The 26,646-nt window shown below is 34.3% G+C and overlaps 1 protein-coding gene across 6 annotated transcripts in view; it reads left to right on the top strand.

Annotated features, from left to right (window-relative positions):
- Positions 1–430: 430 nt before the first annotated feature.
- The window catches only part of LOC106074719 (GRB10-interacting GYF protein 2-like), a 33,156-nt gene continuing 6,940 nt past the window's right edge, over positions 431–26,646 (top strand). The window contains exons 1-15 of one of the 6 annotated variants that reach the window (XM_056015016.1): positions 431–449; positions 8,502–8,621; positions 10,852–10,904; positions 11,868–11,934; positions 12,477–12,514; positions 13,173–13,245; positions 14,993–15,133; positions 15,295–15,636; positions 16,885–16,954; positions 17,242–17,341; positions 19,103–19,177; positions 21,137–21,306; positions 22,540–22,741; positions 24,168–24,225; positions 25,581–25,662. In XM_056015016.1, the coding sequence (XP_055870991.1) occupies positions 8,555–8,621; positions 10,852–10,904; positions 11,868–11,934; positions 12,477–12,514; positions 13,173–13,245; positions 14,993–15,133; positions 15,295–15,636; positions 16,885–16,954; positions 17,242–17,341; positions 19,103–19,177; positions 21,137–21,306; positions 22,540–22,741; positions 24,168–24,225; positions 25,581–25,662 (1,538 nt within the window). In that variant the 5' untranslated portion in view covers positions 431–449; positions 8,502–8,554. Of the gene's footprint in view, positions 450–480; positions 500–608; positions 783–6,978; positions 7,462–8,501; positions 8,622–10,851; positions 10,905–11,867; positions 11,935–12,476; positions 12,515–13,172; positions 13,246–14,992; positions 15,134–15,294; positions 15,637–16,884; positions 16,955–17,241; positions 17,342–19,102; positions 19,178–21,136; positions 21,307–22,539; positions 22,742–24,167; positions 24,226–25,580; positions 25,663–26,646 lie in introns of those variants that run through there. The other 5 variants (XM_056015014.1, XM_056015013.1, XM_056015017.1 and 2 more) reach the window with 5 other exon arrangements.

The following is a 26,646-nucleotide window of genomic DNA, read 5'->3' as shown; positions in this document are numbered from 1 at the left end:
CAAAAGAGAGAAATACATCATCCAGTGAGAGACACTTTTTCCCACTATGTACAATCTGAAAATCTGTAGTTCCACAAGAACGCTTGCACAAATGATGTAGGCCTACTACTGGGCTACTATAAATAAGGCAAAGAGATATTTGATAAATAGCCTATGATACTAAATATAGTCATGCTCTACAACCTTTGATTTGCTGAAATATTTCATTAAATACAATGTAATCCATCTTAGATCTAGTTTTTAAACGTTATTTTTTTTTTGTTCTCTTTTGTAAGGCTTTGTCCTCCTTTTTGTCCTCCACTGTGAGCTTGTGTCTGGTAACCCTACTCTAAATTAGTCTAAAAGTACTTTCGATATCTTGAAAAGAACCACAGCTGATCGTGAAAAGTGGTGGGAGGCGAGGGATTTGTTACGCGAACTGTCACAGCACCCCTATGACGAACGTCAAGGTACAGATGATGATGATGATAATATCTTATGCATATCAATGCTATATAAAGTAAAGTAATAATAATGGCAATATTTTGTGTGTTTGTGGTGCTTCTCTTGAAAATGTATTATTTTAGATAAGAAAAAAAAAGTACGAGTTCTCTCCCTCGTATTGTTTTCTGAGAAACGATGTCAGCATTTTATCGAACTCTGACGACTCTGTTATTTTAGTTCACTGACTAAGTTTAAACTAATGATCTAGGCTACATCTAGATTTAGTCTATGCCTTACAATTACATAGCATAGATGTAATATTAATCTAAAATATTAGATTCTTTATTCTAGAAAAGAAGGTGTGTTTCTCATGATCTGTCGCACTGTGTGATTAGAACCCTTTGGCTTTAATACTTACTTTAGTCCTTAGACTACTTAGAGTTAGAGGCCTAGGGCTTAGTTTAGGGCCAGAGGACTTAAACGACTTAGTCGACTTAGATTTAGTGTTAGTCTAGTTATATATTATAATATAAGTCTAGTAGTAGTACTCTAAGTAGTAGTAGTAGCAGCTTAACTTACATTTATATGCTGTTATAATCATTATAATTATAATAATGAGTATACTTATAATTATTCTAGATCTAGACCAGTTATAGTTTATTATACTTTATACTTATTATTCTTATAGACTCTATTATTAGATACTACTAGACTCTATATATAGAGTCTAGTAGATGTAGATTGTAGATCTATTAATCTATATAGATATAGACAATATAGTGTAATTTGTATAATTTACTATAATATAATACTATGTAACTATTATTAGAAGTATAACTAGTATAAGAATAATTAAAATAAAAGATTATTAATATTAATACTATTATAGTATTTTATTATCATTTTTCTTTATACATCTAATATAGATTATTATAGATCTAGATTCTAGATAGATCTATATATAATATATTGTTATATTATGACATCATTAGATTCCTAGTAGATCTAGAATCTAGATCTACATCATTTTCATTATCATTCATATTTATTGTCATTTATTTATGATAATTATAATTATCCTATATATATATATATATATATCCTTTTGTCTCGAAAGGCAATGGATGTGCCCAAATGAGTCACTGGTTTTGGCTTAATCTTGAGACGGGGCAGAATCTGGTGTGGCTAATCAAGCCAATTCTAGAACGGCAGACTTTGCCACAATTCTTACATGTGTATGCCTCTGATTCAGGGCTAGCGGACAGGGCAGCTTTCTTTTTTTCCCTCTTGATTAAGGCCACTTCAATTCTTTTGTTCTCAGTGAGGGTTGTCCCAGCATTCACAGTCTGTCTCCATGCATTCCAGAATTTGGCTATGTTTTCCCACATACTTTCGCTGATGCCTGTGGCTCTCATGTCTCGCTCGCAGACATCTCTATATGTTAGTCTTGGGCGGCCCTTGGGTCTGACTCCTTCCACAAGCTCAGCATATAAGATATCTTTCGGGATTCTACCATCTGGCATGCGGGTGACATGTCCGAGCCAGCGTAATCTTCTTTGTGTCAGGAGAGCATACATGCTGTTCATATTGGCCAATCTCAAAACGTCCTGATTGGAGACATGGTCCCTCCAAGATATGCCCGTTATGCGTCTCAGGCAGCACAAGTGGAAACTATTCAATCTGTGCTCTTGGTACATGAATGTTGACCAGCTTTCACTGCCATATAGGAGAGTGCTCACAACACAGGCGTTGTAGACTAGGATTTTGGTCGCTGTGGTCAATTTACCATTTTCCCAGGCGCGCTTGGAGAGTTTTGCCAATGCTGTGGTAACTTTTCCTATCCTTTTTGTCAGCTCGATGTCTAAATCTAGGTTATTGACAATTGTTGAACCCAAGTAGGTAAATTCTTACACCACTGAAAGGGTGTGGTTCCCAATATGTATTATAGGTATTTCTGTTACGTCTTGTGCCAGGATTTCGGTCTTGGAGAGACTTATAGTAAGGCTAAACTCTTGACAAGCAGCTGCTAAGGCGTTCACTAGCTTCTGTAGACCTCCTTGTGAGTGAGATACAAGTGCCGCGTCATCGGCAAACAGCAGCTCCCTTATCATGATACGATGTCTTTTCGTTTTGGCTTTAAGATGTGCCAGGTTAAAGAGCCTTCCATCGGATCTGCTATGGATATATATTTCGTCTTCCAGGGATTTAAAAGCACTGGTTAGTACGACTGAGAAGAAGATGCCAAATAGTGTAGGGGCCAGTACACATCCTTGTTTTACACCGCTCTTGATGGAGAATGGCCTGGAGGAAGAACTTTCAAACTGAACAGTGCCCTGCATATTTTTTCGTGAAAAGCTGACACTAGTTTTCTTAACTTATTTGGGCAGCCAATTCTCTCTAGTACAGCAAACAGACCGCTTCTTCTAACAAGGTCAAAGGCCTTGGTCTAATCAATAAATGCTATGAAGAGGGGCTGCTTTTGGGGCTGCTTTTGTTCTCTGCTCTTCTCCTGTAGCTGCCACAGAGAGAAAATCATATCTGTTGTAGATCTACCTGCCCTAAAGCCACACTGCGACTCTGGATGAACACGTTCTGCCAGGATCTGTAATCGCTTTAGTAATACTCTAGCAAAAGCCTTTCCGACTATGCTAAGCAGTGAGATGCCTCTATAATTGTTACAATCAGAGCGGTCGCCTTTATTGTTATAAATTGTAACTATGTTGGAGTTTTTCAATTCCTGGGGGACCATTCCTTGTTCCCAGCACAAGCTTAGCAGTTCATAGAATGGTTTGATTAGGGCATGTTTTCCAGCCTGAATGACTTCAACAGGAATGCCATCTCCTCCGGGTGCTTTCCCATGTGCAAGCATGTCAATGGCTATGCTCAGCTCCTTTACTGAAGGCGTTTCGTCTAATTCCATCAAAACTGGAAGTGATGGGAAGTTGGAAACAGCATTTGGTGAGATGGCATTTTCAATCTGGTAAAGTTCTGCATAGTGTTCTACCCATCGCTCCATTTGCAGCCCACGATCACTGATGATTGAGCCATCTTTTGACTTGAGCGGAGCACACTTGCTGGTGTGAGGTCCAAAGGCTTTTCTCATGCCCTCGTATAGTCCTCTTATGTTACCACAGTCGGCACAAGATTGAATATCTTTGCATAGCTCCTGCCAGTATTTGTTAGCATACTGTCTCGCTACTCTTTGGGCATTGTTACGTGCAGCTCTGAGCCTTTTTAAGTTGCTTGGGGTGGGATCCTTCTTGTAGATTAGCATGGCTGCTCTCTTGTTCGTAGTGGCAGTTTCCATTTCTGGTAGACTAGCTTCAAACCAGTCTTCGCTTTTCTTGGTTTTGTTTCCAAAGACCAGTGATGATGTTTGGTAGATTGTATCATGCATAAACGTTCAGCTTTTTTCTACCTCAGTCACAGAGAAGTTTTTAAAAGCTTCCTCTAATTTGTTCTCAAATTCGGTGCAAAGATCAGGATTTTTTGTGCTAGTGGTATTCAGGTGTGATTTTCTTTTTCCCTGTGATGTGTGGATCTTAGTTGGCAGCAGTCTTGTCCAGCAGGACACTAAAGTATGATCAGTATCACAATCCGCCCTTTGGTAGCTACGTGTCAGCAGTATATTTCCAATGTCCCTTTTTCGTGTCAGTATCATATCCAGCCGGTGCCATTGCCCAGACCTAGGGTGCCTCCATGAGGCACAGTGCTGTGGTTTTGTTCTGAAGTATGTGTTGGTAATGCAGAGCTTATAGAATGTGCAGAATTCAAGCAGTCTTTGTCCATTCTCATTCATCTTTCCGATTCCGAAAAGCCCAAGGCAGTCTGGCCAGGTAGTGTGATCTGATCCTACTTTGGCATTGAAATCACCTAGAAGGATCATATGTTCTTTTTGAGGAATGTTTGCAATGGCTTCTTTGAGGTCTTCCTAAAACTTGTCTTTGTCCTCCTGAAGCGAGCATAGTGTGGGGGCATAGGCACTAATTAGAGTGACTTTTCCAGATGCTGTCATCATACTTATGCTTAGTAGCCGTTCCGAGCCACCAACTGGAGGGACTATCATGGGAAGAAGACTGTTCCTGACAGCAAAGCCCACACCATGTATTCGAGTCTCATCCTGTGCTTTCCCTTTCCAAAAGAAAGTGTAGTCAATCTCGTGGAGCATGCTGTTTTTGGCCAGTCGGGTTTCTTGCAGGGCTGCAATGTCAATATGTAGCCTTTTTAGCTCGTTGTTTATGACTGCCATCTTCCTTGTGTTGTCGATCTGCCTAAGATCATCAGTGAGACCAGGACACATTGTCCTGACATTCCAAGTGGCCAGTCGCATGACAGGGATTTTCTTTTTCAGTTTAATTTTTCTTCTTTTGTTGCTTGGTGCAAGTTTCCAGCCTACTTGTCGTTTTAAACTAAGCTCTAAGCACCCATTAGAGCAAGCAGGCTGTGGCGGATCAGCGCCTAACTGACTGGGGGCTGCCCAGGTTGAGGAGGGCGGTAGCTAATCAGTGAGGCGCGAAGACCTCTCCCACCCTCAGAGGCAACCCGTGGCGTCCATACATTACGCCAATCAAGTTGGACTTATAACCTGTAACTGTTGTCTCCTGTGTTGTTTTAGCCACTTTGCAGCAGCACCAGAGTTTCCTCTCCGGGGTGCATTCCTGGGCCTTGGATAAAGGGGTCATGGGTAGCCCATGCGTCATGATCCCTCTCTCGACCTTGCTGATGTGATCCAAAGGAATGCATCGCATTACATTTGGCACCAACTCAGTTGCAGAAGCTGCCGGAGGGAATTTCATAGCTGATACTCCCAACGCTTAAGGGGCTTCACTCCTGATTTCTCCTCGAGGTTGTCTCCTGAAGCCTCAGTACCGCAAGGCAGCAGGGGTTTGAAGTCAGAGTACCCATCTCCTTTATGAACTGCCTTACTAGGCTGACGAGCTCCATCTGCCCGAATCTCCCGGTTTTGTGCCGCCAGGTATCTGCCTTCAACCCTTCACCTGTTAGTAAGAACAGTTTCGCTGGGCTCATATCTATATCTCATTGGCCTCCTTCAGTCGTAGAACGACTATGGTTCATCTCGCACACTTCCTGTTGTGGTTGTGGAGCCCTATTATGGATAGACACTCTCGTCCACAAATATCGCAGGTTAAGGTGGCTTTTGCTACGGTGGTAGAGGAGCTGGCCATTTTTATATATATATATTGTTATAAACTTGGTGGTGGCACAGATGGGGGTAGTGGTGTGAGTGTAGTCAGCCAACGCAATTCGCCCCAGGCCAGCGCTAGACGAGCGATCAACCGTGACGAGCTATGACGGTCAACCGAGTCGAGTATCAACAGGACGGTTCGGGAAGGATCGCCGTCGTGAACAGAGCTCAGGAGCGTCTCGAGAGTTGTAGTCATCTGACCACCTAGAAAAGTCGAGCGGCGTTCTGTCCGGTTCGAGAAGGCCAGTAGGGACCCTATATAAAGAGCGGAGGTGTCGCAGTCAAGACAGTCGAGAAAAGGGGCTCAATACAGCAAGGTTCAGAAAGCGGGTTCACGACAGGAGTTCAGAACACGGTCGACTACAGCACAGTTCAACAGTGTGGTCCTGTACGGAGCATTACGACGGTTCAGTGCGGAGTACTGTCAAGTATAGTTGAGACGAACGGCGTCTTAATCTTGGTCTGTGATCGAGTCCGACACAACGAGCCCAAGTGTGTGAAGTCAGTCCCGAACTGTTGAACCCAGTGCAAGCCCGGAACGAGACGGAGAGGCCAGGGCAAGACTTGATACGGCGGAACGGTGTTATCGGAGAGATATTTGTTATCGCAGAGCTATTTGTACTGTTCTACGTGCTGCCAATTGTACAGTATTGGCTGTTATTTATGGACATTAAACCTTTACGTTATTTTGGAGCCCTGACTTGTCAAGTTCTTTAAGTTGGTGGTGTATGGTGCAGTTTGCAGAGAGCCTGGTTAGTGAGATTCGTAACAATATATATAGGGGGAGAGAGAGAGAGATAGATAGATAGATCTACTAGCCATTAATAATATAATCATTATAGATATCTAGATCTATATACAGTGCTTTTTTTGTTAAAAAAATAGGTGCCGGTACTAAGTGATGGAATGCGTAACTTTTAACTACATAAATAAATAAAGTAATAATAAATGTTAAAATACAAGAAAAGTAATGCTTATTTTCACACATTGAAAAAAGGTGCCGCTACACCAGAAGTGGGCAACCTTTTTGTATCAATGGCCGCATTCAAAAAAATTTTGGAATGGCGGGCTGCATATGTATATACAACTTAGAAAGATACTCTAGCTAACTGTGTAGAATGTCTTTTAATTCATATTCACACTGTATTATATTCAAGTTTCTTTTTTTTTTTTCACACTCCACGTTATGGAATTAGAAAAAGAGTTAGCAATTTTTTAAATCAATTTTACGATTTCTTTTTAAAATTGCTGTTGTCTTTTTATATAACAATATCACCTCAAATATATAGTTGTACTTAATGTGCAGTATTCTACTTTTTACACTCGTGCATATTGTTCCGGAACTGTGGAACTAGCTAACTAGTTGTTACCCTTGTGACTGCTGTCACATTACAGTCAGTCAAAATCAACCAGTAATTATATTGTTGTAGTTTCCACAAAAAAAAATAAATGCTTGTTCACTGAATCAGACAATATATGTTCCGGAAGTAAAATGTCGGGAAGAGTGAAACTTGACCTTGTGGAGCATTACCAGAGAATGCTGACCATGTCCTTCAAACCTCCTATAGAACCAAAACTATTCGGAGAACTGCCTGATCTGGAAACCATTGCGCGGTTCATCTCAGATATAGGATTACTGATCTGAACCCTCCAACATGTAAAATGAGAACGAAGAAGAAGAAGAACAACAACAATTGTATGTGTACCCTAATTGTGTGAACAGCAGCAAAGTTTTTTAAGTGTTGAAATACAGCTTCTGTCATCCATAGGACTGAACTTCTCTTTGCTTGGAGTTATGTCCTCTGGAGCTGAATCAGCGTCTGCACTAAATGGTGAGCTGATGGTATTGAAAACTGGTTCTTGACTTCTTAAAATTTGCTTTATAAATTGCACAATTAAGGAATCTAAATAAGTGTTGTACTTTTAATCATTTCACTAGAAATAGTTTCATCTTTAATTTGCAATAGCATGAAATCTGTCTTCCACTCTTCATTAGAAATATTGGTAACAAATTCACAGTCAATGTCCTTCAATGTCTTTCATAACAATTTCTTCCTTAAGATTTTATATTGTTCTCATTTGCCTTGCCTATGTTAGTGGATACATTGAATTACTTTGTTTCTAAATCGGAACTACCTGTGGTTAACACCCCTAGCTCTAATAATTTTGATTACTACGAAATTGTGATCAATAGTATGTTGAAATTTTATGCAATTTTGTGCAAACTTTCCTGTTTAGAGTTTATGGTTGGGATATTTTTTATAAAAAAAAAAACCAACTATTTTACACTTGCCATCTTGTTCTAAGCCTACCCAACATTCAACACAGTTCTTCATAACATTGAATAAATACTGATCAGAGATTGTGTCTTGAATTGAGTGTATTGATGTATAGCCAATAAGCATAATCTTCGTTTACTTGAAACTTTTTTTATAATAGACAGTTTCAATAATTTATATAGATATTATTTTTAATATATATTTGCATTTTTTTATATATATATATACTGTGGGCAAACCTGATTTCTGTAGGTGTTGGCGGGCCGCATAAAACACTCCAGCGGGTCGCAAGTGGACCGCGGGCCTTAATTTGCCCACCCCTGCGCTACGCCATACCGGTGCAAACTGACACAAAAAAGCACTGTATATATATATATTTATATTCATTCTAGATTTAGTAGCCTACCCCAGCAATAAAGAGAATCTTTTGTCACTTGTCAGCCCATCATACAAATATTTGTGGCTCTGATATGACACTAATCAAGGGCCCCAGGCTCTGCCTATTATGCCGTGTATCTAGATATTAGATCTATATGTATTTCATATCAAATATATTATAAATATATAATAATTTTTTTTACATTTTTGAATAGATTAACATTCATTGAAAATTGTCTAAGGGAACTTGAATTATATTCTGCCTAAGATGGACCACCGCAGGGAAAGAATACGTTGTCTTCAGGAACTTGAACTGAATGACAGCGCTTCTGATGGTAATTTTGTTTAAAAGCTTTAGAATTAAATAATATTTAAAAACTTGATTATCTATGAGGAAATTTTTCTTAAAATTTGTGCATTTCACAAACTAAAACATTATAACTATTGAAAATGAAATATACATTCACACCGGTCTCACTCAAACATTGCATGGGACATGTTTATATCAGATAGTTGCATTGTATTTAATGATTTGATTTCCAGGGGAACACAGGTGTTTTTGTTGTCTGTTTGTTTTCGTAATTGGTAACTTGTATCTTCTTTGTTATGGTAAAATCAAAATCCTGACCGAGTGAGTGTTTTTTTTAGCGGCCCACAAAAGGGGAAAAGACGCTATTAGTTTTGTTTGGTATTCTATCCGTCTGTCCGTCCATCCCGTTTAGATCTCGTAAGCTAGAAAAGATATTGAAAATCCGACATCATGATATTTTAGACCTTTCAAAATTCTGATGCAACTGCTACTTTTTTCTTTTTTGAAAGTGAAAAATTTAATTTTTAAAATCAACTATGCAAGCAGTTTTTTCATAAAAATACACCATTTTTAAAACTATTCACTATTAATAGTAACAAACACACAAGGCTATTTATTAATGGAGATAACAATTTACCATATTTTTAACACATTTATGCAAACAGTTAAAGATATTTTGTCAAAAAAACTTTTTTTTTTACAAAAGTATTGCTAAGTTTTGTAAGTTCTGTCATACTAACTACTACAAAAAAAATGGTTACTATATTTTTCAAATAGAAAAAATGTATTAAATATTTAAAACAACAATTAATAAGTAGTTTTTCATATTATCGTGTGAACTGCAGAAAAGAACAATGTTTATTAGACACTTAACTAAGGATTTAAAAAAAAATATTTTTTTTAATGTTTTTTTTTTTAATCAGGTTTTGAATAAGAAATTGATTCTATACAAAACAATTAGATCAATAAGATAATCATTATATGAAATCAGTTAGGCCAGGTTCGCATATAACTTCACATTCACTTTCACCTATCCCTTGGTCTGCTGGACCGTTTGGGCACCACACAAGATCTGTCAACCTTCTTTCTTCGGGGGCTGATTTTGAGTTTGTGTTCCCACACAAACTTTGTAACCTTGTTATTTAAAAAAAATTTTCAACTTATTAATGGGGTTTGTTTGTTACCAATGACCTTACTAGAAGCTTTTACTATATTAATTTTTAAGTTCAGATAGACATACTAGGCAGGTATATTGAAACTGCAAATGTGAGCATAATAAAACAAGGATAAGACCTTTTTGCTAACACTAAAGGAGGAGTCTAGTCAATTTTCTTAGTAATTGTGATTTTTGTTATTTGGGGATATAATAGTATTTGCAGTAAAATTTAATTTATTGTTTACGACAGTGTCAAGGTATTTATTAGTTTTCACTATTTCAGTGTTCTCTCCATCTGCAGAATCTATGTCATTTTCCTTCTTTTCCCTATAAAATTGATTATTATTTCTTTAGTTTTTTTGACATTTAACATTAAAAAATATACAATGGGTCACTGTGTAGCTTTCTTGAAAATTTAAATCTTTTCTCTCAAAATATTTGTTTACAGATTCATTGAACAGTTTCATCCAAACATATGTACAAAATAAAAGCAAAAAAAAACAAACCCTTAAAAACTTTAAAAACCAAAAGCTTATATCAAGTGTATCAATTAGTTTGGATCAGTCATGTAATTAAATTTGTAACAGATGTAGACTAACAATAATAAATCTTATACCATATGCTACAGAAGTCTTGTATATGCGCATCACTAAGTCAGCTAGCTTTTCTTTTGTCGCTGCCAGACAATCTATGTTGTCCACGAAGTTAGTAATTCTTCTTCTGCCAATGCTTATAGTACCTTCATGCTTACAGTACCTTCATAGCCCTCCAGAACATCTTCTGTTACCTTTCAAGGCAGTTTGCATAAGCTTAGGTGTTTGCTCATTTTTTACTTTTAATTTTAAAAAAGTAAAAGTACCTCTTTCAGACTATGAGATCTATGGTTATGAGTTTCTGTGGCCCTTGCTAAATGAGGGTGTCATGTGACCATCACAATGACCAACCTCTTCACTTTTTTCGAGCTGGTGTTAGGTACTCGAACTTATGACCCTTCATATGGAAGCCAAGCACTTTATCACTCAGTCACAACACCCCCTACTTCTAACAATGCTACCAAAAGTAAATGCTGTCTGCTTATATATATTTTTTTTATATTCAGATGAGATCAAAAAAGCATACAGGAAAGCAGCCTTAAAATATCATCCTGATAAGGTAATTCAAATGAGTTGTACAGATTGTTTGTATAGAAGAGATATGAGAGAAAAAAAAGACATTAAATCATCTTATAAATTAATTTTAAAAGCTTTCTGTTTGATAATTAGTTGAAATAGTGGTCTATTAGTCTGCTACTTGTTTGAATTAAATTAAGGCCAGAAAACAATTAATTACTTATAGTTAAATAAGCAAGCTCAAGGTCTTTTACATTATAACTCAGTTTGCTCTGTTATAATATTAACTAGGTTGATCTGTCAATCTTACTGTTAGAAAAAACTACCATATATTTTCATCCTTAAAATTTTGTTCCACTTTAAGTTTCCATTTAATAAGGTTTTTGTTTTTATGTGTGTTTTTTTTTCAATTGGAAGTTTACATTGACATTTTTTTTCTCTGAATTACTGTATTCAAACGTAATAGTTCCACTTGAAATATATTTATCAAGCCAATCAAATGAATAAAAGTACAACTACAGAATCTTTAAGCGTCTTCCTTAAATAGTATTTTGAATAGCTGTGCTTCACAATATTTCTTGATGCCATATGTCAGTTTTTGTTGTTCTTTTGCTGCATCGTCATAGGATCTAAAACTTTTACTGTAAATAAAATGGCTTGTGACACTTTAAAACTAAAAATTTATCCAGGCTTCATTTGCATTAAAAAAAAAATTAGAGTGAAACGTAATCATGATTTTGGTTCAGTTGTCAAAAGAGATAATTTTTTATTGAACTTTATGGGTCTGTTTTAAAGACAGATTTACCTGGAAATTTAATTTCATCTTAAAAGATAACCCTCATCCTAACTCTTAGTTAGTATTAACTCTTTCTCTCCGTAATTATTTACCACATTCTAGTGGAATCAACGTTGGTATCATCAGTTAGGAGAGAAAGAATTAAAGAAATGACTTATAAACAATTGGTTGTTCAATACAAACTAAATGTCTTTTTTTTTTTTTGTACAGAATTCAGATCCAGAGGCAGTTGATAAGTTCAAAAAAATTTCTGCTGCTTACAGATACTTGACTGAGGGTGAGTGCAACATTCTACATTATCTCACTTGGAAATGATGATCATTGGCCTTTTTTATCAAATGTAAAACCAAATGCCTCAAGTCAATTTTTTTTCCCCGAAGAGAAGTCATTAGTAGGCAAAAGCCTGATATATTGCCCTGAATTGCTAAGGGCATGGTTGTAAAGATTAACTTTGATTAATATGGGAGGTTAAAAACATTACATGGTGAAGATGATAAAATGAATTTCTACATTATTTTATGAATATGCCTGGATAATATGTCGCCTTTTTAAAAATGTCATTATTATAAGTAACCAAATCAGTGTTTTAGGGTTGTTGTATCAGATAATTAGACATTCTGATTCCTTTCTTCACCAAATTATACAGAAATACTATTCATGATTTTTACTTTACAAGTATTGTCCACTGAATAAGTTTAATATGACTATCAATTACCAATCCACAAAGTGATCGATGGGTTATTATATCTTTAGTTGTAAAACGTATATTATAAGATTGTTTAATACATAGTAATGGTAGAAATTTATTTGCATTTTTAGGGGATTCTTTGATCAATGACACAATGGATAGTGACTTGGTAAGTGAATCTATTTTTGTTGAAGAATTTATTTCTACACTTAATCCTTTATTCTGTAATTATTTCTATTTTAATTGTTTTGATTATCCTTTGTTTTTAATGGATTTTGCTTTTTCCACATATATTTCTTGTGTATATATTTTCCTAAAGTGGTTATCCGGTTTGATGGAGTGCAACAATTAACCAAATGCTCTCCCCTCAATGGCATATTTTAAAATGTGGATCACCCTCCCTTAAATGCTTTTTAATGAAAATCTAGTTAGATTTTTTAATTCAGAGATCTGTGCTACTGGACCCTATAGAGTAATGTAGTGAATATGAGTGTGCCTGGGTCCATGATGTATTAATACCATAAAGTTATGCCTGCAAGGGATCACTGTCAATATCTTTTAAAGTGCTGTATGTATGACAAAAAATAGATCATGGGTTAACTCCATCTTAAGGTTAATCTAGCAGATTGGTAGATTACACAAAAATTCTAAAACAGCTGGAAACATTTACTGGTAAAAACAGAATTTTATATTTTTTTTTATTTTCCTTTTTTTTTTTAATATAAAAAATATATTTTCTTTGATGACATATATACTGTTCCACAAATTATTCTAAAAGATTTTGTTTTCATAAATAACATTAAGCCATTGTATGATTTTTTTTTCAGATCAATATTTTTCAGAACTTGTTTCCATGGATATTTCATCCCACTTTCCATCATCATACTTCCCATCAAACTAGTAAGTAGATTTTCTCATATGTTGAAGTGTGGATCTTGAACTTGTTTTTGTTTCATAAATCTCAGATAGTCCTTTGAAAATGAAGATTATTATATCATAGACCAAACCTCATGCAGGATGGCAGGGAATGGATAAAGGTAAGGTTTAAACTTGGGGCGAGGCTATCGTGATGACAGTCTAAAGAACATACTATTCAACCAGTCAGCTGTCCAATAAAGTAAATTCAAAGAAAAGTCAAATAAAATAGGTTTTAGCTACCATGACATTTGGAGAAAAATAACATTAATGATGTTTCACATTTTCTTAATGACTTATGAGAGACATGGATTAAGCCAAATGTCACACTTCAGTGTTAGCCAGAAGGGAAAGAGAGAGCTAGTCACATTACACATCTTAGTGTGCAAGACTGGAGAAGAAGAGCTGACCTAGTTATTAAATCATATTGTGTGTTTGTCTGAGGTAAAAAAAAAAACGTAGAGAAATATTGAAGTAAACAAACCTAATTTAGAAATATTTAGATAAGATTCAGATAGAAGTTTAAGAAGCTTAAAAGAAAGTCTAACAATAATTTAATCCAGAAAAGTATTTGTAAACCACAATATAAGGGACAATATAAGCTATCTATCTGAGTCATTGTTCCAAATATTTTGTATTCTTTGATGAATTATCGATCATCAGTATCTTTACTGATTTTTATTTATTCAGCACATAGCTCCCCATAAAGAAGTCATATGGGAAGACAACTTTCCCGCATATGGATTACATGTCCTACCCATTGAAATTTTGACCTTTTTGCTGTTGTGTGGATACTATTCATGTGACAACTGTTGGGTTTCAACCTCTTATATGTGGTCAAACCAGTTCTTAGACAGCGTATTTGGAAGCAGTTTAGCTTTTTGATGTGGTGGAATATAAGGTCCTGAGTCTTTTCTGTTGCCATACTTGTTCTTTGAAGTCTGCCAAAAGCAGCACTGGCATGTGCAACATGGAGGTCTACCTCATCATCTATGTTGTCATTTTCTCATATGATACTTGCTTTTTTTTTTACCATCTGTGTGAATATCTGGTTCTGTGACTGATTTATTTGGAAGAGGATGATGCAACCCTTCTGTCTTTTTTACATTAATGCTGATGCCAAAGTTTTAGCAGAGGGACAACCTCTATTGAAGGTCCTCTTCATTTAAGGTATTTTCTGGTGCAGTCATATTTTACTTTGGTCTTCATCTTAAGTCTTTGAACAATGAATAGACTTGCATCATTGTAAGAAATAAAAATGTTATGGATCTAAACTAATTTGTCTACACTTAGATCTGGCACATCTTGAAATACACACATTCATGATGTTGATGTTGTACATGTCCAACCTTCTATATTCCTTTGGGTTAAATACATTCACCACACTCTTGTCGCAGTTGTATTTTGGGCATATGTGTTCTACATCTATTTGTTATGATTTCTGATCATTATATTTTTAAAACAATCTGACTGGAAGCAAAAAGTAACAAAAATCCATCTCTCTAGTTTTACGGGATTTGACAAATAGAACGACATTGGTGTGTTGAGTTAGTAGTCCTGTGAGGTAAAAGCTTATGGTGTAAATAAAGAAAAGCTTTTTTAAATTATTAACATTTTGAAATCTAAATCGTAGCTTAATACACAGTTATTTTCATTTTTCAAAGATGTTAATACTATGTGAAAAATATGTCTATGTCATGTTAATTTTATGACTTTAATTTTCTTTGTTTAGAATTGTCACATATTTTCACTATAACCAAGGAAGCTTTTGCTTTTCAAAGAAATCCTTTTTATGACTTCTACAATTATGACGATGATGATGATTCTAAAGATGCTGATAGTAAAGATGACTATTTTGTCAGTGCGTCAAAAAGTATGCATTCTTCAGCTAATTCTCGACCCTTTGCCCCCTCCCATTCCTTCAACACAACCAGTAGAAATATGTTTTTATGACATGTTAATCTTCTTCATTTAGAATTGTCACACATTTTTCATATAACCAAGTAAGCTTTTAATTATCCTTTTTTTTTAAAGATGCTTTTCAAAGAAATCCTTTTTATGGCTACTATGATGATGAAGATGATGGTGATTCTGAAGATGATGATAGTGAAGATGACTATTTTGTCAGTGCATCAAAAAATATGCATTCTTCAGTAAATTCTAGACCCTACACCCCATCCTATTCCTTCCACTCAACCAGTGGTCAGCAGAAAGGTGCTGAGGCCGGCCCTAGTCAGTTTTATCGTCAGGACCTCAATTTCACGACAGCCAATGAGCAGCATGGGCAGTATTACCATGAGAACAAGAAGACTGGAAAATCTGCAAAGAAAAAGAACCGCAATGCTAAAAGAGCTGAAAAAATGGCAGCAGATGCAGGTAATATTTTAGTACTACTTACGCTGTCATTTTCTTTTTTCTCACCTACACCATACTACTATTGAATTTGTGTTGCATGTGGCCAGCCAACATAATGTCTGCATTCTCCAACATGTACACTTTTTCTATTAGAATCATTTTCAAGTTTCTGATATTTTAAATCATTTCTATGTTTATGATATTTTACTCCAAAAATTGAATCAAAATCTTGATTACTATATGTCATTGTCACACAGATTCTTAGCTTCCCCATCATAACAATGTTTCTTTGTAGATTTGAGGGGATTTTGTGTGTGGGTGTGTATTTGTTAAAAAAATAAAATAATAGCAGTATGGTTCAAAACTTTTCATCAGTCCTATCAGAAATTAAACAATGAATGCTGTTGAAAAATTATTAGATTGAGCTTGAATGCTGAGTTTTCAAAACAGTTTATCAGCTGGAAAAGAAAATGTCAAGAGTTAGTTACAAATTTGAAGAAAAAGCAAAAAATGTTTTAGCCAAGAGTATTCAATACATTGAATTAAAATAGATGTGTTTCCTTTTGCCATCTTTGTAATTCTTGTACTTATGGTTTATTAGGAATAAATAAGATGTTGTCAGGATTTATGCTGTAAAGTAAGACTTGCAGGTGTATCCTTAGTGGTCAAGAATTTGGATTTAATGGACTTATAGTGAGTTGGCTAATCATTTGAATGGAGTAGTTCAGTTATTTTTGTACGTCATGGAAATCATATGTTTCTGGTTATAATTAAATTAAAACAAGTGACATTTTATCTTGCATTTATTTACTTTTTTTTTTTTTATATTTTTAAGACTATTGAAAAGCATTGATATATTTTCTTGCCTATTAAGCCAATTAATTATAAACAGTCATAATATAAAAATAATATCTATGATTCTGCTATGGCATAGTGTTGTATTATGCTATTTGATGGACAGTAATTTAAACTGTTAAAAATATTGATGCTGCGACAAAATATCTGAAATCATTCTTCTATTTTTGCAACATCTATCCTTAAAGGATAAATTATATTTAAAAAATATTTTGTACAATGTCAAGTTTTATAGGTTTGAATAGGAAAAAAGTTTATACTTCACTTGGTCTTATGCAGTCTGTCGCAAAATGACATTTGACCCCAAGGGAGTCAAGATCCACAGGTTGAGAACCACTGTTCTAAGTTTCTGCAAAATACTTTGATATAAATAAACCTAGATCTCATAAATCTCAATTTTCTTTTTCATCAAAGGCAAAAGCAAACCAGCCACACATGTTGATTCTAACCCATCTACCCAACTAAATTCCACAAGTGCTTCTAAGTGAGTTTCTATTTAGTATTGTCTTTAGAATTTATTGTAAATGTTTAATGAAAATTGCTCCATAAAAATTGTATTTGTCAAAAAGAAAATTTCTATTGTGCAAAAAAAATTGTTTGACAAAATTTAACTGACTTTTTATTAGTTAAGTTTGCATATGTTGTCTACGTTGAGTTTGTATATGTTGACTCAAAGTTTTACTTTGAACTAGGATTGAACTAGGATTGTTAATTTTTTTTTTAAAGTTTGTTTTAACATTTTTACTATTTTTGTTGATATTTTGTTGACAGCTCCCAGTCTTTATCAAAAGAGTACAGCCCAGAAGGTTCATCTGCCTCAAACTCTGCTAGAGATAGTCCAGTCCCCAATAGCTCCGCTGAAGTTAATAAGGTAAATAAAAGTCAGCTTTTAGCATGGTTGAAAAATAGTGCAATATTAATGCAGTTGTTGAGCAATAGGTAAATAAAAGTCAGCTTTTAGCATGGTTGGATAATAGGACAATATTAGTGCAGTTGTTGAACAATAGGTAAATAAAAGTCGGCTTTTAGCATGGTTGAATAATAGGGCAATATTAGTGCAGTTGTTGAACAATAGGTAAATAAAAGTCGGCTTTTAGCATGGTTGAATAATAGGGCAATATTAGTGCAGTTGTTGAACAATAGGTAAATAAAAGTCAGCTTTTAGCATGGTTGAATAATAGGGCAATATTAGTGCAGTTGTTGAAGAAGTAATGCTTCAATACTGTGCGTGATGGTTTGTTTTGGAAAGTAGTATTGTCTCCTAAATTACATGACATATGCATTTTGAAGATATACAGCCATAAAATAAAATTACTTGTACAAATAGAAAATTGATTCGACTGAAATATTATATAAATTGTTTAAAAAGTGAAAGTACTGACTCTCAATAACTATCCATCACGTTATAATAATGAACAATAAAATCACAAAATAATAATGAAAAATGACCCTGATAATTAGTTATGTATCATATCAGTATCATATGTAAAATTTTTCTGGATTGTTAAGATCATTGTTAGTCTTTTCTTTTCCTCGACCTTCAACCAATTTTTGTTTTTTTTCTTTATACCTATTTGTTTACAGTTTAACAATAAACAATTTTTTTTCTTATGTATACACTTTTTGACCTAATACCTAGGTCAGTTCTCTTCCACTGAGGCATGACACTATGCACCAGGGATCTAATCACTACTACTTCTTGTAATTCTTTTTCTTAAGTCTGACAGCTTCATCATCTTTCTGTTTCTAACAATTAAGAAATACTATATATTTTTTTTTACAACGCTTATATCAAGTCACTCTGTCTATCTGTCTGTCTGGTAAAAAGTTAGTACACATTGTTTCTTCCACATCCATTCTCAGATCGAGTTAAAACTTTTCCCATTTATTCATTAGCATAGACAAGATATGGAGGCGCTGTGGCTTTGCGGTAAAGCGCTTGGCTTCTGAACCAGGAGTCCCGGGTTCAAATCCCGGTGAAGACTGGGACTTTTAATTTTGTGATCTTTGAGCACCTCTGAGTCCACCCAGCTCTAATGGGTACCTGACATTCGTTGGGGAAAAGTAAAGGCGGTTGGTCGTTGTGTTGGCCACATGACACCCTCGTTAACCGTGGGCCACAGAAACAGATGACCTTTACCTTTACTTTACTATAGACAAGATATGAATCAATTAGAAAAAAATTAACCATTTCTGGCAATTCATCATCTTGTTTGATACCAACAAGGGAAATTAATCCTTCAGTATTCACAGATATGTCTGAATATGTAGGGTCTTGTTCCCTTAGATAATTGAACACATTATTTCTCCCACACTTATTCTTGGATCAAGTTGCAACCTTAAACAATTATTTATTGTACTTAACAATACAATTTAAAAAGTAACCAATTGGTCAATTAATTATTTGTAATTATTTTTTTATCAAATAAGGCAAAAAACGTGTACATTATTTGAGATATATAGTTGTAAGTGCAGAGTTCTTTCCCTTAGCTTCTTTTTTTTTTTTTAAGGAAATTTTTATATTTTGCTAGTTTTCTGTTTTCTTTGTTTTGTGTGATAAAAATTACTGACCTTTATGTATGCATTTGATTGTTTGCAACTCATCTCTCTTCCTTCTGCATTCCTTCACCAGAAAGTCAAACTTGAAGAGACTACTGTGAAAAAAAGTAAAAAACAGATTCTGATGGAGCAGAAACAGAGAGAAAAGGTAAAGATTAGATCTCTAAAAGCTTCGTCCTGTGATGCTCTCTTAAACTATAGTCCACCATTACATTTAAAACTCTACAAGCATGATGCTTAGGGGTGTTGCATCACCTTTAAGACTATTTAAAAGTATACTCTGCCACTACATTTAAATCTCTACATGCTTGATGCTATGTAGTATAACTTCACCTTTGGGACTATTCTCAAGTATATTTCACCATTACATTGAAATTCCTCAGAATTTCTTTCCAGCTAAAAAAGCTGATGGTCAAGCTGATGTAATATACTACTTGGCTTATAAACTGAAGATCAAGTTCATATTTTTATTTTGGGATCTGAGAATATCCAATGTGCCCACCTGACTAGATTTAATACAAGAAAATTGTTTGGGAAAGCATAAAATATTGATCTACTATGTGAAACTCTACAAATTTCTAGGTCTTGAAATACAGTATTTGCAGTGCTACAACACTCAATACAATAGTATCTAGATGTGATTATTAAGATGATTTTTTTTAGTCATAACAATGTCTATAAATCAAATTATTTTCTTGGCTGACTATTATTAAGGGTTATGCTAATAAATATTCCCATGACAATTTGAAATCTTTGTAATCTTTTAATTCATTCCATAAGTTGGTTTGAATGACATAATAAACGTTACATAATTTTTTTGATGAAGATTTTGTATGTTTAAACATTTTTTTTAATTATATGAATACTTTATTCTGCAATTTTGAACTGCTCAGCAGTTTCTTGGTTATTTTGTTTTTTTGGATTATACAAATTGTTCATTTTATAGTTTTAACTGCATAGTATCTTTAGAAGCCCAGTTTTTTCTTATAGGATGTTAAAATAATTGTATAATACATAATTTCTAGTGAGAAAGTGTTAATCTGGCAGTATCTTTTAGATCAATAAGTTTTCATTATAGAATTGGTATGTTAAAAATTTACACAATTTATTCTAACTCTAAAATTGTAATTATTTGTATAAATGATTGTAAAAGCACATTGACCCTTAGATAAATGTTGATTTTTTAAATTGTGATACGCATATAAATTATTCTGTGACATAAATTCATTAATCCTAAGAAAATAAAAACTGATCAGTACATTTTCTTACCTAGATTTTATAAACAATTTATGACTCCCGTGGGGGTGCCTAAGGGGGTGCGAGAGCATCCTCATTGCACTGCGCGGAGTTGTAAAAAAGCTCCCACAACCTTGTCACAATCCAGGCGCTGTTCCTCAAGGGGCTGTTACATAAATGGCGTGCCCCGCACGGTTAGCCTGGTATAGAAAAGGAAAATGGCGGGGGTCTTTAGTGTACGCGGCCTCTTGCCACGAGTCTGACCCAGGCCGGTGAGAGAGAGCTCTTGTTCACTTTTGCTGGCCTAGAGTTCCAAGAGCCGAAGGCTCAACTCTACCTGACAGTTTCAAGAAGAAGAATAAACAATTTATTAATAAAAAAACACACTTTTCTTTTCTATATATATAGTAGTTTGTTTATAAATACTGTATTCCTTTAATATTTTATCCTCTATTAGAAACTCAATTAATGTAGAAGACTCTAATTTAACTAGTTTTTATTTTTATAATGCTTATTATAATGCTACAGTAATCACAAGATATATTATACTTTACAGTGACATTAAGGCATAGGGCTAAACCTGAAATTCACATTAAATAATTATCACTTTATCATGAAGGAATGATTCTCACATGAAGTTGTAGACATAGAAATCTTTTCCTGATTACAGAAATGTTTATTAATATATATAATCAGATGTGACTTTAATTTACTGTGCTTATATATTTCATATTTTTCTATATGTTATTCACATTTATTAGTAAATACACTATCTATCTTACTCCGATGAATCCATTTTTTTTTAAGCATGGGGGGAAAAATCATCAATCTCTCACTGAGTTATTGGCTTTTTAAAAATCCTATGTTTCAGGAGGCCAACGAGATTCGTGAGGAGCTGGAGCGCAAAGAAAGAGAGAAACGAGAGAAGATTGAGAAAAAGAGATTGCAGCAAGAAGAAAAAGAAAAAAAAGAGAGAGAAGCCAGAGAAGAAGAGGAAAGGAAGAGACAATTGGAAGAGTTGAGAAGAGAAGAAGAGAGAAGGTAAGATGTAGTTTTTTAACATCATTTTATTTATTTAACATTTACAGTAAAAAAACATCACTACATTCAATCAACTTTTAGTGAAATTTTGGCAGTTTAAAAATTTTATTGTAATGCATTGGCCTTTTTTATCAGTTGTGTTAACTATAGGATATTTTTAAACAACTTAAAGTCCCAACAAGGCTTGATTATATTCAGGATCTGGTTATAACATCTGTATTCGTAACTTTATTAAGAACAAATCTACTGATATTTGCTGGTTAAATGATATTATACACACAATTAAAACTTGACATTTGCTGCTAATACATAATCATTTTGAATAAGCTACCTTTAAAAATTGTTAATTGCTATAAAACAAGAGATCAGTGGTCATCTTAAAGTCTGCTTTACTCATAGCTTAAATACATCTTGAATCTATAATTGAAAAATAAGTGATACTATAACTTATAAGTTCCTGCTTCCAGTTTCAAAATCCTTAAGATAAAAAAAATCGCTCTAGAAAGAAGGGATGTGTGGTTGAGTGGCAGAAACTGCTTGGCTACCTAACAAGGGGATATGAGTTCAAATCGCAACTCAATCACAGTTGTGTTTGCTGAGCACCTATTGGCAGCATGGAATCCTTTTCCCATGACATTTAAAAAAATGCTATAGGAGCACACTTTATTTTGAAAACAAAAGTTTGTTCAGAAATAAAAATTATTACTTAAGATAAATTGCTTTACTTTCTTTTTTGTAAGACTACAAAAGTTCATCTTTATAGAAAAAAAATATGTCTCCCAAGCTCATTGCTAGACAACCCTAATTTTAAATGATTTATCAATAAAGTTTTATGAGTCCCGGGTTCAAATCCTGGTGAAGACTGGGACTTTTAATTTTGTGATCTTTGAGCACCTCTGATTCTACCCAGCTCTAGTGGGTACCTGACACTAGTTGGGGAAAAGTAAAGGCGGCGTTTGTTCGTTGTGCTGGCCATATAACACCCTCGTTTACTGTGGGCCACAGAAAAAAATTACCTTTTACATCATCTGCCCTATAGATCACAAGGTCTGAAAGGAGAACTTTATTTTTTAATTATGGCAACTGCTAATATTTGTACATATGGCCGCTCTTTCCCATTTTCTTGTCCTTTGCAGTCGATGAGTCTACTATTATAACAAAACAATTGTAAAATTAAAATTTGAGAAATGTAACTTTTGACTTTTGATTTCTTTGATACTCTGAAACTAATAGAAAACTTCGAGAGATTGAGGAAGAAAAAAAAAAGAGGATGGCAGAAGAAGCTGCCAAGAAAAGAAAAGTAGAAGAACAACTGAGAAAGTTAAGAGAAGATTTTGACAAAGATCTGTTCCTCGATGAAACTGGCGACTTTAAGTACACTGACCCAGATATGACCAACATCATTAAATATGACGATCTAAATGCACTAGGGAATGTAAGTTAGTCAAGACATTAAGTAGTTAATCATTTTATGAGTAATATCTTTTTCAGCAAGTATCATTGAGTATGAAAGTAAATAAAAAAAAAAAAAACAAGAGAATATCTGTAGCTCTGTTTAGTCTTCTTTTCCCATTGGCCTGCACTTCATCTTCTTCTTCGTTCTCATTTTACACGTCGGAGGGTTCAGATCAGTAATCCTATATCTGCGATGAACCGCGCAGTGGTTTCCTGATCAGACAGTTCTCCATATAGTTTTTGTTCTATAGGAGGGTTTTGCGGCCCGGTTCTTGTTTGGGCCTCTTGATACAGTATGTACCTTTGAAGGACATTGTCAGCATTCTCTGGTGATGCTCCACATGGGCAGGTTTCGCTTGTCCTGACTTTAAGCTTCCGGAACATATGTTGTTTCATTGTGTCCCTTTCTGAGATAAAAAAATTATGCGTTGGTCATGTCGAGATAGCTTATAATAGGCGCCCTTTATCTTGTAATTGGGATGTGAGCTGGTCCAGTTCTCATTTATTCTACACTCATCATTTCTTCTGCTGGGTAGAGAGGGATTTTCATTTGTTTGTACATTCTTCCATCTTTGGCCAGTATGTCTGCTTTTTCATTGCCTTCTAACTCAATGTGTGCTGGAATCCATTGAAGAACAGTTTCCTTGCTGTTGAGATATTAAGGTTTGCAAGAGCTGTCTTGAGTTACTTGCACTGATATTTGATATTTTGGATTTTTTGCACATCTGCACAATTTAGGCCATGTCGTGCCCATAATCCCTAGAGAGTTACTTCCCCTATATTGTGCTAGGAGTTACACACCCAAGGTGCTAAAAGTAAGGTCTACTCACAACTCAAACAGTAAAAATTTTAACAATCTAATAAAATTCTGTTGTAAATATGTATATATTTATAAGTACTTTGCCTAATCTCAACTCAAATTTTAGTAGTCAACCCCACCTCCCAGATAAAGTCCAGTATTTTCCCAGGATCAATGCAATCAAACAGTGTTTTAAGGTTGTCTGTTCTAAAATATTTCCCTCTAATATCCTGGTATCTGGGGCACTGAAAGCCTAGTTGTCTTATGCTACTTTGTAATAAAAAAAACCCCATTGAAATTCCTGAATTTAAATACTCTTAATTATTAAATAGTTTCCTTGTTGCCTGGTGATATTTGTATACACTTCTAGTTACTTGCTCCCATCTCTGCCAGGCTTTGAGAACCTTCATAGCTATATGCTTTCATCTTTTCATTTACTTATTTACTATCTCATTCTCATGAGATGTTAATATCTTTCACATTTTAAGAATAAAAACAAAGTAGGCAGCCAGGATGAATGTCTGTACCTTAAATTTTTGTTTCATAGTACATCAATATTATTTATGGTTTTATTAATTTCATTAATATAAACTTGTAATCATTTCAGGCTCATCCAACATTACCAGTACAGAAACTAGACAACATCAATGGTCTCCACACCGAAGGTAATATGTTGTTTCTTTTGCTGTAAAATTTATTTTCATTGCAACTGTATGTGTAATAATTCTTTTTTTGTGCCTAACTTTAAAGGGAAACTCCGATGGTTTTGACAATTTTTGATATAATATGTGTTTTGATTTACAATTTACAATTATTTTCAATATTAACTTAGTAATTTACGTTTTTCTGACGTGATTTTTCTGCGCATCCAAATTGGTCAGATTTTCACAGGGTTTCTATGTGACATTGCACAAACCTATTTATTTAATCTATTGATGTACTGTATAACGGAAGATTATACAGTAAACTTTACAATCTCATAAAAGAAATAGATCGTTGTCTATGCAGTTAGATCTAGAAACATGTAAGCAAAGAAAAAAATATGTGTTAAAAGTAGATCTGCATGCTTGACTAACCATGGCAGTGTGTATTTTTTCACCTGACCACTTGACACATAAAAAAAACCTAACTTTTGGTTGTGTTGTCATGACCGACTACACTACACTATCCTAACACTGACCAGATTGTTCGAATCAGTCAGACACATGATTTATTTACTTTTATGGGAAATGGAGGGGTGTAGATGAAAATGTTATTTTTATTCTCTAGTTGGTTATCCTAGTGCTTTTAGAACTCTATAAATATAACTGTACCATAGCTATGGACTAGGCTGTCACCACTGTAAGAATGAAGCGATATGATTGGTTAGATCTAGATTTGCTTTCAGTGTTGTTGAGGGAAGTGATGTATGTCTATCCTAAAAACAAAATCTCAAACAAAAGTTTTTTTTTTAGATGTCAAGAATATAATGTCTAAATTATTAAATATAAATGTTTATACGCATTTAAATAAAAAATGGAAAAATGTTTACTTTTGCAACTTTTTATGCAGAATTTAAATATGTCAGTAACTCAAATTTGAAAAGCCATTGGAGTTTCCCTTTAGGATTTGCATACAAGAACAAGGATTTGATATCTCTATACCGGTATTTTTGGTTTAGCCATCAATGCTCTTTCACGTGCTCAAGAAAGTAAAATATCAAAAGTTATGAAACAAGTGATTAACCATTTTTATGTCTCTTTAGCTGAATTCTGATTTTTAAATGGCACCCTTATGTCATTTTAAAATACATCTACTTGTAAAACATTCTGGTACAATCTATTCAAATAGACCTATGGGAGAATTATTTGAAAACATAATGTCTAATCAAAGAAATATGAAAAGAGTAATTGAAAAAAAAAGATGAATCATGATAGCTTGTTTAAAGATATTTAGAGACAATTTAGCATTTAAATTTGTTACAGAAGGCAAAGAAAGAGATTACTTTATTGTAATTGGGTAATATGTTCTTTTTTATTAGATCTCATAAAATTGCAAAACCAAAAACCAAATGGAAATTCAAAAAGTCAAAACCAGAAATTAGAGGAGAAAAATCCATTCAGGTAACTACATAGAAAGTTGTTGTTTTTTTTGCTATGGAACTTATATGAAATAAAGAATGTGCACACAAGGAAACAGCAAAAAAAAAAAGATTTTTAAAAATTATTATTTTGTTTAACTTTTATTCAACTAGTGTATTTATATCTCAAAAAGACATGGGTATTATACAGAAAGTAACTAAGAATACTTGAATGCTTTCACCAAAGATGCTTGCGCTTCATGATAGACATACAGTGGCAAGACCGCACTACAAACAGCGATTTCTTATGGTCCAACAGTTACCCTGGACATGGCACATGAGCTGAAAGGTGGTCGACGTTACAGAGGTGCCTCACGGAAACACTTTAAAGACTAGTTTAGGCGCCAACTTGCTTTAACTGACATAGAAGAGGGCACCTGGTTGCATGCCACTTCAAAAAAACAAGGCAGCTGGAGGTTGTTTACAATGGCAGCGGGATACACATTGGAGACAATAAGAAAATCCTCTTCCAAGGACAGGCATAGACTGCGAAAAGAAAATCTAAATTGACCACCGGTGGACAATGGTTGTGCCTGCACTAGGTGTGGCAATGGGGCTGCGTAGCCACAGGAAATACTGCATTCCTCATTAATCTTCAGAATCGAAGACAAGCCCTATTATTATTATTATTATATAAATCTAATTATTAGGACTGTGGATAAGGGATATGTTATGTTGTTTATTGAAGATATTCTAAAATGTTGTTTATTGTTTTAATTTTTTTTTTAAGTTTTAAAAAATTTCTCATTTAAAAGATTGGTAAAAAAAAAATTTTTTCACAATAGCAATATCCCTTTGCAAAGGCTTTTGACAATGAATTAAATTAAATCCCATTTTAAAATGTATTATTTATATTTAAATCATTTAAAATAAGGACAGTGGAGCTTTGGCTAACAATCAAAATCTGTTCATAAGAAATAAAGGAAATAGATTTAATTTGTTACAGCCCCTGTTGACTCAGCAATAT

Source organism: Biomphalaria glabrata, chromosome 17 (genome assembly GCF_947242115.1).
Source record: "Biomphalaria glabrata chromosome 17, xgBioGlab47.1, whole genome shotgun sequence".
Lineage (NCBI taxonomy): Eukaryota > Metazoa > Mollusca > Gastropoda > Planorbidae > Biomphalaria > Biomphalaria glabrata.
Note: the sequence above shows the minus strand (reverse complement) of the source record. Positions and strands in the feature narration are given on the sequence as shown.